General features: G+C 42.6%; 1 protein-coding gene across 4 annotated transcripts in view; it reads right to left on the bottom strand.

Annotated features, from left to right (window-relative positions):
* The window catches only part of LOC142099443 (transcription factor 20-like), a 74824-nt gene that overhangs the window by 19265 nt on the left and 37992 nt on the right, over positions 1 to 17567 (bottom strand). For all 4 annotated transcript variants that reach the window (XM_075182894.1, XM_075182893.1, XM_075182892.1 and 1 more), the window contains 2 exons: positions 16843 to 16892; positions 1788 to 1880 (listed from right to left, as the gene is read on the bottom strand). In XM_075182894.1, coding sequence (XP_075038995.1) covers positions 1833 to 1880; positions 16843 to 16892 — 98 coding nt within the window. In that variant the 3' untranslated portion in view covers positions 1788 to 1832. The remainder of the gene's footprint in view (positions 1 to 1787; positions 1881 to 16842; positions 16893 to 17567) is intronic.

A 17567-nucleotide genomic window follows, 5' to 3' on the forward strand; every position in this document is an offset into this window, starting at 1 on the left:
ATGGAATATTTCACAGAGAATGAGGACGGGGGGGGTAATGGAAATTTGTGAACGGTAACATTAAAAGGATTAAGGTAGTAAATGGAGACTATACAGGGAGTGAAAGGGACAGACGGCGTCTAAGGAGGGAATTGTCTTTTTTTTCAGAAGCGATTGGGTAGGCAAGTGTGAAAAGGTGAGTTTTAAAGGAGCAATTGAAAGATTTGGGGTTGGAGGCGAGCCTAATTGGACAGGACAGCATGTTCCAAATGTGGGAAGCAGTGAAGTCAAAATTCTGAAGGCGGGAGTGTGAGGTGGTCATAGGTGATGAGAGGCAAAGGTCATTGACAGAAGGTAGTGGCCAAGTAGGGGAGTATGTCTTGACATAGCTGAAGAAGTAGGAGGGGGAAGTATTAAAGAGGGCTCTATAAGGTTAAGTAACTTAAATTGTATTCTGGAGGAAATGGGAAGCCAATGGCGGGTCTTGCAGAGAGGTGTAGCGGAAAAGGAACATTGGGAGAGGAAGATTAGTCACAATGCTGCATCCAGCAAACACATTTCAGGGGGGACAGGCATTTGTCAGGCAAGCTATTAAGGAGAAGATTGCACTAATCAAGGTGCAAGACGACAAGAGCATGGATGATTATCTTGGTGGCAGCCAGGGAAAGGAAAGGGCGAACAAATCTATGCGGACAAGGTGGTGTTACGAATTAATCCTATTTTCCTACCCAAAGTAATTTCTACTTTTCATATAAAATCAAGAGATCTGTTTGCCCACAACCAACAAATGAGAAGGAAAAAAAATTACACACTGGACCTTGTCACGGCAATTCTGTTTTATCAATTCAGATGGAAGGAGTTCAGAAAAACAGATTCATTATTTTTACAGCCTTAACAAGGACATGATACATCCAAACACACTCATACGCAAGATGGATCAGCGGCCATTGCCAGAAACTCATAGTACAAGTGAAATGCCATGCACGCAGGGCTCTGGCCTCAGCGTATGATCTCTGCAAACCAGTAGTGTATTCATCAATTCACACCTTTACCAGACATTATTTTCTGGACTTAACATCTTCTGCTGATGCTCAATCAGAAAAAAAATATTTCTCTTGCATGGTCAGTGTTGATTTTGCATAAGCCCACCCTCTTCATGTATTGCTTGGGTACGTCACATTTGTTATAGCTGCCATGGAGTTGATATGGAAATGAGGGGATGGTGGTGACATTAACTTAATTTCATTGAGATACTCCATGGCAGCCCAATATGCTCACCTATTCATATTTTTCAGAAACAGCTTGGGAAGTTCAATGGCTATCACGGAGTATCTCAAGAAATAACGGTATTAATTATCTCAAAAAAATATTATATAAATATCCTAGTCTATGGTCTTACATGTTAACCCATTTTGTAGGTAAAGTGGTAAAACACAATATAAAGTAGAAATGCGCAAAGCATACTGTTTCCTAACTGTAAATGTTGATGGTATCCTACATGTGGGAAATTCGAGTGGATGGAAAATTCATTGGAGCCACACATCAACACACACTTGGGCTGTTTAAAAACAGTCTGAGCAGGAAGAGCGATAAGGGATCCCAATGGGTATAATAAAAGGAGTGTGGAGGGCAAGTAAACATTTGTTTTTTAATATAGCTCACAATTTTGTTTGTGCATAAAGTGTACTCATTGATTACTTTCATATCAGTTTTTGTAGCTCCAAATACAGAAAACTAAGGTTAAAAATAGAATGAACATTTAGTCCGAGGCAGCTATACTTGTAGACGTTATCAACCCTATTACTCACCTGTGCTTGAATTTTAATTCCAAATTTAGGCCATTTGTCCTCCCCTCAGCCCTGCTCAGGCTGTTCTGCTGTCACACCCTTTATTGTCTTGGTCTGAAAGGAGGGAACAGAGTAGGTAAAGGTAATAAAATATAACCCAGAGGTCAAACGTCAGAAAAAGATTTGTACATCACAACCTGTAAAAGCAAAAGACATTTTAAATGTTTTTTACATTATAAAAATTATATATTATGTTACATTGCTACCTAAAATAAGTATTATTTAGTAGAAGGTGCATTTTCAAGCGAATATTTCAAGAGATTATTTTTCTAATGGAAAACATTAAAAGTACATAGAAATATTTTATGTTGAAAACTTTCAGGGACATGCGCTTACTTTAACTGATTTTGTCTTTACTATTGTAATTCATTAAAATATACAGCAATACCCAAAAATGTGCAAGTTTTCATAATATAGGATAATGTGAGATAATAAAAGTACTCCATCTACCTAAATGATAACGAGGTTATTCTACTAATACAAATAATAAAATTCCTGGTCAGTAAAAACAAAATGCTGCTGCATCCTGCTGTGAACAGTTATGTAAGTACATTCAAGAGATCTGGGTCTTGAGCAATTTTCTAACATTCCAACTCTAGTAGGGTTTTCACAAAAAAATAAGAAAAACCACAACTTTTTCTCTTTTTAGAAAGCGCCACCATATTAAACAGCTCTATACGTTGAGGGATCACGATACAAATAACATACACTGACAAAAAACACAAGGTAAAGGTGGCCATGCGCAAATAAGCTTACTATATAAGAGGTGTGGTGAACAACTAATACAAACGGTAACGGAATAACAATTGCAGTTGGTGGTGCGGAAAGGCGGAAGTATTATCATCCAACCAATAATACAGCAGCGATTGTAGACTGGCATTTATGTGCAGCTACAGTTGGTGTAGTAGTGTTGCAATGAGGAGAAATAGTGGAAGGTGGAGACGTGAACATTGACTGTCTTAAGATTTATAGAATGATTAGTTTCAGCTACTGGCAGGTATGACTGTTCTTCAATATCATTATCATTACTAAACTTCATTCCTCTGCAGGTTCTGGAGAAGGCTTTCAATTTCTAATGCAAAGGCACTTTTGTGGTTATCTGCCAGCACTGGAGTAATTGTGAGCCAAGGATGTTTCTTTGGCATCATGCTCACTGCTGGACACAGAACTAGGACACTTATTCTGTACATTCACAGAAGATGTGGCAATGAGGCTGCAGTGGTCATCAAATAAGCAGACGCAATGGCATCAACTACAGTTCAACTCTATGCGTTCAGCAGATTTTTCAAACAACCCTGTTCTCAGTTGAAGGAAGATCCACTTTACTGCCCATATGGTATATGCTTTTCTTTTATTTCTGTATGCACTGAATTCCCATTACCTTTTTGCTTGCAATTGTTTATCCTAGTGGTTCCCAAACTTTCTCAGCTCGCGATACCCTTAGGGTCACCATAATTTTTCCAAGGCACCCCTAAGCAAAAATAATTACCGGGTAGTCCCGTTTTTTAAGTAGTTGGGTCAAAATGACGTAAGATGTATTTAGACCCCTTCACCATCACATTGTGCCCCTTTATCATATCACTCTGTGTTCCCCTCTTCGCCATCTCACTCTGTCCCCCTCCTTCAGCGTCTCTCTGTCCCCCTCCTTCAGCGTCTCTCTGCCCCCCTCCTTCAGCGTCTCTCTCTGCCCCCCTCCTTCAGCGTCTCTCTCTGCCCCCCTCCTTCAGCGTCTCTCTCTGCCCCCCTCCTTCAGCGTCTCTCTCTGCCCCCCTCCTTCAGCGTCTCTCTGCCCCCCTCCTTCAGCGTCTCTCTGCCCCCCTCCTTCAGCGTCTCTCTGCCCCCCTCCTTCAGCGTCTCTCTGCCCCCCTCCTTCAGCGTCTCTCTGCCCCCCTCCTTCAGCGTCTCTCTGCCCTCCTCCTTCAGCGTCTCTCTGCCCTCCTCCTTCAGCGTCTCTCTCTGTCCCCCTTCAGCGTCTCTCTGCCGTCCCCCTTCAGCGTCTCTCTGCCCTCCTCCTTCAGCGTCTCTCTCTGTCCCCCTTCAGCGTCTCTCTCTGTCCCCTTCAGCGTCTCTCTCTGTCCCCTTCAGCGTCTCTCTCTGTCCCCTTCAGCGTCTCTCTCTGTCCCCTTCACTTACCTTCTTCCCCGACGTCTTCTCTGCTGCTGCTCACCGAGACTGCCGGACATGATGAGGTCACGCCCCCGACAGTCAGTGAGGAGGAGGATCCGGCGCTGGATGATGGGTAAGTTGTTTTTTTTTTGTTTGTTTTTTCTATTTTCTTTTTTTTTTCTAGGTGATCGCGGCACCCCTGTGACAGCGCCGCGGCACCCCAGGGAGCCGCGGCGCACAGTTTGGGAACCGCCGGTTTACCCAGTTTCCCTTCCCTCTTTATTTTCAGCAGTAATATATTTATTTTTTTAGATTTGTACAGTCTGTTGAAATTGCTTAATTATTCTTGGTAGCAACCTAGGAATCCTGCCTACAAATATGAAGTCACTGAGCTGAAATTGGGAACTGAGAAATGCTGAAGATCACAACCAATAGAGCAGTAGAAAGTTTTAAACCAATCGCGCATCATTTTCCAGACATGGAGGTGCACAATAATCTGTGTAATTACAAAACAAAAAGTGTACAGTATCTCACCCTTCCAGTAGTGGTGATTTTCTGTAAGGGTTACTACTTATTTATTTAATCTCTGACCACAGAAAATCAATAACCAGCATAGTGGGGGCAGGGCTGTTCAAGTCTTCAAATCAAAATGACATTAGAAAAATATTAGACTTGTATGATGGACACTTTAAAGGTTTATTATGTGCTTCTGGGTTGATCCACATAGTTACTTTACTTTACACTTGTCACAAATATGACCTTGCAGTCTTTTTGGTTTGACTCAATCCTGAAGGGAGGCACAGACTCTAACTAGGTAAAGGTTTTCAACAGGAATCACCGAAAGGAGGTTTGGTCTTAGCCGCTTTAGCTCCGCAGGTCATGGTTCTCCGAAATGGGCACCAAGCGAGACTTGTTGGAGGTGATGTAAAAGTCTAGGAGCTAGCAGGTACAGATTGGTAGTAGCAGGAAAATTAGTGAAGCTGGATACCAGGCAAATAAGATGATCTGCAGCCAAGGGTTGCCCGATTGTCCAGATTAATCTGGGAAGCATGTGAGCTGGAGACCAAGCATGTGAGAAAAGCTGCAGGGAGTCACAACTGAACAGGCAGTGGGACTTGAAAATCTGGCAACACTGAAGAGGCACAGGTGTCGTAAACAGTTTGAGAGTCATAATTAATCAGCCAATGGCTAGAGTGCAGAATTAATAAAAGACGGGTCTGCGCATGCGCAGACCTGATTCAAACATGGCAGCCGACAGTGGGACACACAGGTAAGCGTGCCGGATCCCGACTGAGTTCTCTGCAAGTTTGGTGCGTGGCGACTCTTTATTAAATATTTATTGCCCAAGAGTGTAAATTCATTGTACTGGGCCTCCTAACATCTTCATGGGAGCTCTCACCCTTTCAAGTTTCTTTCCAGCTCTGGTCAAACAACGTAAAGCTACACACTGGATGCATTTTACATGTGGTTTTTTTGTGTCATTAGTGAAACACACGTAAATGGTGTAACACTGAAAACTGTTGCTCTAAGATGTGTCCATACGTATTTACATGATACTTACGTTGCATATTTCGGAATGCTTTGTTATATTTCGATGCATCAACTGTGTTTTAACACATGTTGAAGTATACATGATCTCTAAAAGGATAGTAAAAACGCATCTAAAACACCAGTGAGTTCATACGTTGATCTCCTATGAGGCATCCAAATGTAGATGTGAATACTTCATATCTACAGTAAAACATTAATATAAATTCCCATTAATTATTAGGAAATTATTGATACATGTGCAGTTGGTGCTTTCTGTTGGACTTCTCAAAGCTACTGCTTTTAAGCCCTTAGTGAACATGTCAGGTCCTATATGTCATGTATAGAATTAGCATTAATTTGTTTTCCACTAATACCTCTAACTGATGTGGAAGTAAAGCACTAAATAATGTGTTAGCTGTTCTTTTTATACACCTGCTTGTGTACAGCAGGATCCAAGTTACCCAAATAAAGAAAATAGTATCGCTTTTCACAGCCCCTCCCGACTATAAATCTTATTTATACTTTATAAAAGCCAAGGCATCTAGGCTCCGGCCCCCAGTTTGATTATTCCATGCTTTGATAATAGTAGATCCCAGGCTGTGACTTGACCACCTCTTTTATTATGGAAAGGCATAAAGCATTAGTAGTATCATTTGGGTATCTAAGGACCTCGTCTTCCCCTCATTTGATGACCTAAAAACTAAATTCAATATACCAAATAAATATTTCTTCCAATTTTTACAGCTGAAGAATTTACATTCCACTGTTGAATTTCACTTATGTGCCAGACCATTAACTTTTTTTCAGTCTCTTTCCCTAAGGCAGTCATTAAGGTCTCATATCACTTCAGTATTGGGAACTTAACTCCCTAGACACATGTATGAAAGACCCACATGAACGAGTTTGGGAGAAGGATCTGTGGGAGACTGAGCAACGATGAATGTGAAGAAATAAGAATACTGCCTCTAGTTCTATTTGTAAAAAGGTAAAAAAAAAATAAAAAAAATGCATATAAGCTCCTTTATCAGTACTTACTCTTCACTAATTTTAATTATATTTACCCTGACTCATCCAGAAGATGCTGGAGAGGCGGATCAGCTTCTGGCTCATTTCTCTACATATGGTGACAATGCCTCAAACTAGCAATGTTCTGTTTAGTTCTTCGATATCTTGCATCCATTTTGTTACATCTCGATGTCCCCCTTCTCCCCCAGGTGGTTTATCCTCCTTCCACTTGGGATTCAGAGAGCCACTACTCACCAGAATACCATGTTCAGACAGTCTCAGCTGTCATATCCAAGATAGCTGCTGATTGGGAACTACCTCATACAGTCATAAATAGAGTCTGACTAGCATTCTTCATAATACTTCTAAGTCATTCAATAAATAAAGGAATCATGGGCCTAATACATCTTCCCTTTTCTGTATAATTCTCTACACGTCTTGTCCTGGTTCACCAAGTTCCTTCCCACTCCCCCCTCCTTTTAGTACCCCATTTAAGGTGGTAAGCCATACTGCCACCTTAATGGAAAATTTTACTTCTTCTCTTTCTGAAAATGGATCTGCAAATATTATTTTCAGTTTCCTGGACCGATGACAAATGCCAATACTGCGAATTTGCGCTTTTACTGAATCTGCATGTTCTCTATGTAGCTAACTTGAATATTTGATATCTTGAATAACTGTCGAATGTTACAATTCGATTAGACGATTTCGTTGATTTTTTTTTTTTTTAATACATATACACACTAAATCGGCCACATTAAAACCACCTGCCTAATTGTGCAGGTCCCCCTAGTGCCACCAAAACAGCTCTAAACCATCGAAGCATGGACTTCACAAGACCTCTGAAGATGTCCTGTGGTATCTGGTGCTAAGACGTTAGCAGCAGATCTTTTAAATCCTGTAACTTACAAATTGGGGCCTTCATTACTCAGAATAGTTTTCCCAGCACATCCCACAGATGCTTGATTGGATTTAGATCTGGGGAATCTGGAGGACAAGTAAACACCTTGAACTTTGTCATGTTCCTCAAACCATTTCTGAACAACTTTTGCAGTGCGACAGGGCACATAATCCTGCTGAAAGAGGCTACTGCCATCAGAGAATACTGTCAGCAGGAAGGGGTGTACTTGGTCTACAATGTTTAGGTAAGTGGTACGTGTTAAAGTAATATACACATAAATGCCAGGACCAAAGGAATCCCAGCAGAACACTGCTTAGAGCATCATATTGCCTCCGTCGGCTTTTCTCTTTCCCATAGTGTATCCTGATGCCATCTCTTTCCCAGGTAAACGACGCACGTGCACCCAGCCATCCACACGATACAGAAGAAAATGTGATTCATCAGACCAGGCCACCTTCTTACATTTATATAAACACACAGACACTAAGTCAAACAGGCGCAAAAAGCAATCAACAAAAGGCAGCCTGTAGCAAATAAAAATAGGTAACACCAAACCTATAAAACCAATAAACACCAAACAATAATCATTTGCTGACCGGCGCCAATACAACTAGCCTATCTAAAAAATAATAACAATACAGTTACCAAAAAAAACAAAAATAAGAAATAAAAGAAAAATCCAGAAAATAAAATAATATAGTTACAAAAAGAAGTCCATGAAATTCATCAATGTCTCTCAATCTTGAAGCGTGGACAACTCTTCAAAAAAGTCCCAAGTACTTCATACTCTTCTCATATGCATGTAACAAAGAAAAAATAAAAACATAGTGCAACCTGTAGATCAAACAAGGTTCTATAGGATTCCCTTTAGTTCCCGTGCACTGATTATGGAAATATCCCATATTAGGCACTTTCGGAAGTGGACAGGGCACAGTGTGAGCACTCTGACCAGCCTCTAGCTACCCAATCCACTGTTTGTTTGGATACCTTTCTTTCATAACCAGAATTAACTTTATTCAGCAATTTGTGCTACAGTAGTTCTTCTGTGGGATTGGACCAGACCGGCAAGCCTTCACTCCCCACACGCATCAATGAGCCTTGGGCGCCCATGACCCTATTCGCCATGGTCCAGTACTGGTGCTCATGTGCCCATTCAACTTCAAGAATGGACTATTCGTTTGCTGCTTATTATCCCACCCCTTGACAAGTGCCATTGTAGCAAGATAATTCATGTCATTCACTTGTCAGTGTGGTTTTAATGGTGTGTCTGATCAAAAATAATATATATTTTCATTCTATGCGTGGCCATCACCATCCTTTTCCTAAGTTAAGCTTTATTAATCAAATTATATCTCCTTTGCCATGCATTAATAACTGTACAGAAATACTCTAGCCATTAATCTGCTTTAACTACACATTCATTTCTGCGCAAAACAAAATTACCCCCTTGTTTCACAAACATAAAAACTAGGAAAACTTTCTACAGAAACGGATTTTGTTTAACGGTTTGATTTTATTTAAAAATACAGTAAGCTGCTGGGCATAATGTTCACTGCCACTTATACCATGTAAGAATCAAAAACCTTTTCATACTCCAACTTACCAATTTCAAGCAACAAATTATGTGAATATTAAACAAAAAAGTACCAACTGTTAAAAAAACAAATAAAAGATTTTTACTCACCGTAAAAATCGATTTCTTACTCCATTGGGGACACTGCAAGACATTGGGGTATAGTAGTGGGTCTAGGAGTTTAGGCACTTATCAACTTGTTTGATCTTCTCTCCTCCCCTACTATGGATACCTCAGTTTTGACCAACCAAGCGTATGAGGAAGGGAAGCCCTATAGGGCAAAGAATATAAGCATAAAATTCACACAACAGAACTATTTACAGAGCAAGGAAGGGTGCGCATTGTCCCCTAATGGAGTAAGAGATATAGATTTTACGGTGAGTAAAAATCTTCTTTGCTCTTTCCTACCAATGGGGAACACTGCGAGACATTGGGAACATATCAAAGCTGCCTCTAAGGGATGGAATCTTGAACGACTGCACGCAATACCCTGAGCCCAAAGCTCGCATCAGATTATGCAAAGCCCTGCAACCTGTAGAATTTAGAGAATGTATGGACAGATGACCATGCAGCCTCTCTGCATAGCTGCTCTTCCGAGGCCCCATGACGCGCCGTCCACGAAGCGCAAACAGCTCTGGTAGAGTGAGCCTTCAACAATACCGGGACAGGCAGAGATGCTCGAACATAAGCCAGTCTAATGGTGGAAGTGATCCAGCGGACAATTGACTGTTTGGAAGCCGGCCAACCACGCTTTTGAGCATTGTAAAGAATAAAAAGATCCTTGGTCTTATGGACAGAGGTCGTGCGGTCAACATAATACTGAAGAGCACGAACCACATGCAACACGGTAAGTCGTCATTAAAAAGGGGGGACGAAGACGCAGAAGAAGGCGGAGGATGGAAATCAGAGACCACAATCTCCTGATGTAAGTGGAACCTGGACACGACCTTCGGAACCAAGGAGGGTTTGGTGCAAAGAATAGCTCTATCTTCGTGAAAGACTAAGGAGAAGTGCAGCAGAGAGCTGCTAATTCAGACACTCTACGAGCTGACGAGATAGTTAAGAGGAATACCGTTTTCCAAGTGAGATGGCGCAAATCCACCAAATCTAGAGATAATAGTGTATGGATGGGCGCATTGAGAACCAGGTTGAGGTCCCAAGGTTCTACTGGGTAAACGAAAGGAGGCTGCACATGAAGGACCCCTTGTAGGAAGGTCTGAACATCCCTGACAGCCACCAGCTTCCACTGAAAATAAATGGAGAGCGCCGAGACACCAGATGGAGCACCTTATCTAAGCCGGCCTGCAGGAAGGCCAGCAGCTTAGGAAGGCTAAACTTGGATGTATGTATACCCTGGGCCTCACTCCAAAGAATGTAAGCCTTCCAGACTCAATGATATATGGCTGTGGAGGACAATTTCCTGGCCTTGATCAGAGTACTAAACCTGTTGAGAGAAACCTTTGGCCTTGAGAATTAAGGTCTCAATAGCCACGCTGTCAAAGTTAGCCAATCTAAATCGTGGCAGAGAGGAGGACCCTGAAGGGTCGCATTGGCAGGTGGAAGGAAGGATTCTTGCCAGTTTCAGAATCTCTGAAAACTATGCCCTGCATGGTCAATGAGTAGCTACCAGAATTAGCTTCTTTTTTTTTTAGTACCCGCGAGAGTATGGGTATTGGAGGAAACAGGTACACTAGCCGGAAGTGCCATGGAACTGACATGGCATCCGTGAAATGTGCCCAAGGGTCTCGAGACTTTGAGCAGTACAGGGGAACTTGATGGTTTAGCCTGGATGCCATGAGATTGATCTCCTGCATGCCCCAGCATTCCACTAGGAGAGCAAAGACCCACTTGTTGAGAGACCATTCGCCCGGGTGTACCCTCTGCCTGCTGAGGAAGTAGGCCTCCCAATTTTCTACGCCTGGAATGTAAACGGCCGATATTTGGGGTACGTGGCGCTCCACCCATACCATGATCTTGGCTGTATCCCGCATGGCCCTTACACTGCGAGTTCCCCCTTGGTGATTCAGATATTCACTGTGCTGGAATGAGAGATGATTTGGGTAAATTCAGAATCCACCCATGAGCTTCCAGAAAGTGCATAGGGGTCTGAATGTGTCAAGTTAAGAGCGCTGCCGATGGCGCTTTCAGAAAGAGATAGTCTAGATAGGGGACTATTGTGACTCCCTTCTGCCGAAGGAGTCCCTCCATGATGGCCATGTTCTTGGTGAACACTCGGAGAGCGATAGCTAGGATGAAAGGTAGGGCCCTGAACTGAAACTGGGAATTTTCTACTGCAAAGCGGAGAAGGCAATAGTGCCCCCTCCATATGGTAACATGTAGGTAGGCATCCTTGATGTCTATGAAAGCCAAAAACTCTCCCTGCTCCATTCCTGCGATGACAGTCTGAAGGGACTCCATCTTGAACTTTTGAGTTATTACCTTCTTGTCCAGAGACTGCAGGTTTAAAATTGGGCGCAATGATCCGTCCTATTTTGGCACTAGGAAGAGACTGGAGTAAAACCCCTGACCTCTTTCCTGTGCTGGAACGGGAACAATTACACTGGCTGCCAAGTAAATTCTGGATTGCTTACTGAAGCCTTCAACCTGAGGGGACAAAGGGGGGTTGCTGTGGAGAAGAACCTTGGTGGTGGGAACAGAGCTAGGTATAGGACATAGCCTCAGGACACAATTCCTTGTGTCCAAGCGTCTGTGGTGGATGGCCACCACTGGCGCTGGAAGTGAAGGCGTGCCCCCACCACAAATGCCCGAGGGAAAAGACTGTCGCGCTGCAGGCTTATCACCCACGCCTAACAGCCCCCCTGCCTCTGCTATACCCTCCCCTGGGGGCAGAGGACTGGCCTCTCAACGGGGTGCCCCGGCCTCGGGCAAAGGAACGAAAGGACCGAAGACGTCCTTGACGTGGTCTACTGGAACCCATGGGGAGAGTGTTACTCTTACCTCCTGTGGCCACCTGAATGACCTTCTCTATCTCTGCTCCGAACAGAGTAACCCTATCAAATGGCAAAGCCTCTAAAGCTCGCTTTGAATCAGCATCTGCTGTCCGTGAGCATAACCCTAAAAAGGTACAACGAGCTGCAATAATGAGAGCTGAGAATCTAGAATTGACGGACACAGCATCCATGGCTGCCTGCCCTACATAATCAGAAGTCTCCTGAATATGCTCGGCCAAGGAGAGAAGTTCTGCACATGGGATGTTATCCTGAATGCCTCTAACTGCTCAGCCCATAGCGGAATAGCTTTGTTGGCCCAGGCCACTGCCATAGTGGGTCTAAACATACTGCCTGATGCCACATAAGCTGAGCTGAGGGTTTGATCGAACTTTTTATCTGTGGGATCCCTCAGTGAAATCCGCTCCTGGGTGACAGTCGCTTTAGAGGAGGACAAGCGTGCTACAGGGGTCTCAACCCTGGTGAAGGCCTCCCATTTAACTGAATCTTCTGCCAGGAGAGGGTAAAGTGACTTAAATCTACCCGGCATCATAAACTGCTTACTTGGCCTTAGCCAGGCATCAGCTACCATGTCCATCATCTGAGGGGATGGTGGGAAAGCCGCCACCTGTGAATTGGTCTTTTTAAACAAGAGAACCCCAAGGAAGCCGTGGGCTCTGGATCTGCAAAATCTAAGGTATGTCCGATACCCAAAATTAGATTATGAACATTATGGGTTGATGCAGAGTCTACAGAACTAAGAGCATCTTCTTCTTGTAGAAGAAAGTCTAATACACCTTCCTCTTCTGAGGAATTCTCTGAATCATGATCGCGGCCCTGGGCCGAATCAGAAATAATCCTTTAAGCCCTGTGTGTCACTGTAAGCAGGCGTTCCTCTCCCTGAACTAAATCAGGCTGAGTGGATGTGCCTGCAGCCACTAGGGAGTGTGTAGTAGTATGAGAAAATGGAACCTCACGTATCTCTGGACGGTAAAATCACCCTGGTGAGTTCTTCCATGGCTGTTGTGCTGCCCCCTGGGCTGGACCGCGTCGCTCCTGGATTCCAGCTTCGCAGGCTGTGCAAAGAGCCTCCTGGTTAGGCTGTCCAATAGATAATTTTGCATTACATTTGGCACATGTATAAAACAGTGCAGACATACCAGCAGATCCCTTATTTTTGGTTGTCCCCTTCTCAGACATATTTTAAAAAGTATTACAGATTATATAAACTAATAACACAATTAGCAATAAAAATTGTATGAGCACTAAAAAGTCTGTACACAGCACAGCAAGATTCTTTACCAAGTCTCTAAACTAGGCAAAAGTCTTTGAGTAAACACCAATCCCTGGACACTGAAACAATAGTCCTGATTGTGAACAGCTTAAAAAGGCATTCAAGGTGTCTATGGGGTACAATATTAAACAGAAGGAACGATACCAGTAGATGGAGAGGCAGAGCAGAGGAGCAGCGTGCAGCACGACGATCTCCGTGTCCCAATATGGCCACTTCCGTGCCATGAAGTAGGAAGGGGGTGTGTGGCGGAGGGGGGCTAGTTCCTCCTCCAGAACTACCCACAAATATAGCCGCCTCTATGAACTGCTGATCAGCGCATACTTAGTATGGCTGTCGGCGTGTATCGTATCAACGCTGTATTTACAATGCCCAGGCAACGTGCGCAGTCTCTCCATAGTATACGAATAGCCTCCTAAGGAGCGCAATCGATATCTTGTCCCCCACTGCTCGTAGTCTAGGGGGAGGGACTTGCCGACATATCCGTCGGGTGGGGGGAGGTGGATCGCTGTAGCTCCACCACGTGACCAAGTTACAGTGGCCCTGGAAAGAAAAGCAGCCTCTTTCCTATGTGGGACACCTAAAGCCCTAATGGCAGAGATACAAAATATGTCATCAAAAGCTAATTTCTAGGGGGTGACTGCCAGTCAAGAGGTGCAAGGCAAGTGAGCATGCTGCGGCTTACCTTTGCAGGGACCCAGGGTGAATAGAGTCAACAGGCTATTGACCCCTCTGGGTCTTAGGATTTCTCCCCGCTCAGCACCGAAAGGGAAAATAAAATAAAAACATGTAAAAACCTAAAACTAGAATAAGTATAGGCAGGAGCCTATACCAACGTGTCCTATCTCCTAGGCACTTTAAAAAAACTGAGGTATCCACAGGAGAGGAGGGACATAGTAGGGGAGGAGAGTGAAGATCAAATAAGTTAAGTGCCTAAACTCCTAGACCCACTACTATAGCCCAATGTCTCGCATTGTCCCCCAATGGTAGGAAAGAGAAAAGACAATTGTGGATATATAAACTCCAGTTGCAACTTTATTAGATACACCTTTCTAGAACTGGGTAGAAATTAGATATTATGGTCAATGTTTTCATGATAGCATCATGCAGTTGCTTCAGATTTGTTGGCAGCACATTCATGCTGAGAATCTCCCATTTCACCACATCCCAAAGGTGCTCTATGGATTTCAATTTTAGGAGGCCATTTGAGTACACTTAACTCATTGTAATGTTTGTTTGTTTGAACCAGCTTTAGATGTGCGCTGTGACATGGGGAGTTATTCTTCTACAAGTAACCACTAGAAAATGGTTAGACTATGGCCATAAAGGAATGCACATGGCAGCAACAATACTCAGGTAGGCTGTGGTATTTAAAATGATGCTCAATTGGTATTAAGGGGCCTCAGGTGTGATATTCCCCACACCATTACAGCACTAGCCTGCACCATTGACACAAGGCAAGATGGACCCATGGGAACACGCTTGCGCAAAAACGGACCGCACCATCTGCATGCTGCAGCAGAAGTCAAAATTTGCCAGACCAGGAAACATTTTTCCAATCTTAAACTGTCCAGTTTAAGGGAGCCTGTGCCCACTGTAGCTTCAAATTCCTACTCTTAGCCGAGTGGAATCCGATGTGGTCTTCTGCTGCAATAATCAATTCACTTCAAGGTTCGATATAATGTGCGTTCAGAGATGCTCTTCTGTATACCACTGTTGTAATGCATGGTTATTCTGAGTTATTCTCGCCTTCCTGTCAGCTTGAACCAATCTGGCCATTCCTCTCTAATCTCTCTCAATAACAAGATGATTTTGCCCACAGAACTGACTCTCACTGGGTGGTTTTTGTTTTGTGCACCATTTCCTGTAGACTCGAGAGACTGTTGGTGGTTGGTGTATCTCTGAAACTGCTGATCTCTTGGAATTTTCATGCACAACAATCATACCACGGTCACGTAGATCACATTTCTTCCACATTCTGGTGTTTAGTCTGAACAACAATTAAACCAGTTGACCATATCTGCATGCCTTTATGCATTGAGTAGCTACCACATGATTGGCCGATTAGATATTTGTCAGGTAATCAGCTTTGTGACCAATGCTTGGCTTTGTGTATGTTAATACACTTATTAACAATTGTAATTGAAAAACAAGCAAATACACAAATAGTTGCAAAAATAGGATCACTGCAACTGACTGTGGTCCTTAATCAACAGAAAACTCTGCTGATGAAGCACATTTATCTTTGCCAAACACCACAATTGAGTGCCAATTACTGTTAAACATGACCCGCTATCATTAAAATACAATGGAAGTGGATGGGCAGCACGATACCCAAGTGGTTAGCACTTCTTTTTCACAGCACTGGGGTCATGAGTTCGATTCCCAACCATGGCCTTATCTGTATGGAGTTTGTATGTTCTCCACATGTTTGCGTGGGTTTCCTCCTGGTACTCCGGTTTCCTCCGACACTCCAAAAACACACTAGTAGGTAAATTGGCTGCTATCAAATTGACCCTAGTCTCTCTCTGCCTGTGTGCCTGTGTGTATGTTAGGGAATTTAGACTGTAAGCTCCAATGGAGCAGGAACTGATGTGAGCAAGATCTCTGTACAGCGCTGTGAAATTAGTGGCGCTATATAAATAGATAATGGTGGCGTTATTGATGCACAATGCAGTATTGTTCTCTGTGCTTCTGGGGTTATCAGAACCCACCAGTTAGCCAAACAAAACATGCTCCAACTTCACCTCGGATGGTGGATCACTCTGGTTTAGTTTATAAGCCTGAGCTGTGTGACTGAATTGCTAATCTCTTAACAGAAAAGCTCTGTACAGGCTGAATTCATACAAAGGGACATTGTGTGTCAGTTATGGATGTCTGCTATAAATTGCAGTCCTGTAATTTGAGTTTTGTCTCCTAGATTGGACATACATAAAAAGAGCTGTACAGTGGGTACATCTGCCCGTGAAAGAAAGTTGGAGAAAGACTTAACAATAAATTTACCTAAAATATAAAAGTTTCTGGGGTTTCTTCTTGGGGGGGAAAGGGGGAAGTGGTTGTCATTGTCTGTAATAAATAAATAAAATATATATATATATATATATATATATATATATATATATATATATATATATATATACACACATATATACATATACACATATATACATATATATACATATATACATACACACACACATACATACACAAATACAGATAGGCATGGCATCACTGAAATTATGCAGTTAGGGTACATTTGGCATAGCTGACATGGAATGGTGAGAAACAAAAATGGTATTCAGACTCGGAGGGCCTACCGAGTCAGTGTGTAAAGGGCTTGGAAGGAGGTCTTTTGTACCTAGATCAAAAGAGCCTTTGCCGTGGTGCTAGTAAAAAAAAAAAAAAAAAAAAAAAGGGGGGGAGGGGTATTGGAAAGGGAGCATCCCGGGAAGGGAATCATTTTTTTCATTTTGCAAGACGCCATTTCTACTATCCTGAAACGCTGTACTATTATTTCATTTTAGTGTCATTATGAAACCTGAGCACTTCCAAATATTACCTTTTATTACCTCCACAGCTAACAGGGTTCTGGTTTTACCATATATGAAATACAATAGTTGGCATTTACATATGGAGCACATAAAAAAGGTGTTATTTCTTACCTTGTGCTTGGGGCAACGTACAGAAAAGTTCTCTTCACTTAATAAACATTCTGCAAAAAAGAAAAAAAATTGTGGAGGATCACCTATATTTTAGTGTAAAGCATTCAACATATGAAGACACAGATGATCCAAGGGTTCAGGTATTCAAAGAACCTGTAGTACAGACAACGGTTATATTATGGCAGACAATGGTTATATTAATGGCAGACAATAACAGAATTTGAAGCATTAGTCATGGATTCTGCAAGAGTCAGGAGAACAACAAACATGGTCTATATTAACCAGGTCTTTAATACAGTGCAACACTTTAAAACCTATTGTTCTGGTTGCATTTATAGACAGAAAAAAACAAAAAAAAATAATTTTAATATTCTTGTCAGCTCCCATCACAAACTCAGTCGTCTTTAACTCCCTGCTGTGTCAACTAAAAACTGGATCTCTCTCTACTTTGGCCACACATGTTAAGGGCCATATGGCAGAAATCCAGTTTATTTTATTTAGTGATTAGGCTCAAATATTGGAAAGAACAAAAAGTGACCCCTTTACAGCCTAGATGGCAGATAACTTATACAAGTTGACTGACCAGATTTTTTGTCCAATTTGCCCCACTAGTCATAGTGACTAATATTTTAGACCAAGTAATCAACGTATTGATCAAGATTTTATTTCCACCAAGACATATTACTGAGTAAAATATTAATGGGTTGCTGCTATATTTTGCATCG

Source organism: Mixophyes fleayi, chromosome 8, assembly GCF_038048845.1.
Source record: "Mixophyes fleayi isolate aMixFle1 chromosome 8, aMixFle1.hap1, whole genome shotgun sequence".
Taxonomy (NCBI): Eukaryota; Metazoa; Chordata; class Amphibia; order Anura; family Limnodynastidae; genus Mixophyes; species Mixophyes fleayi.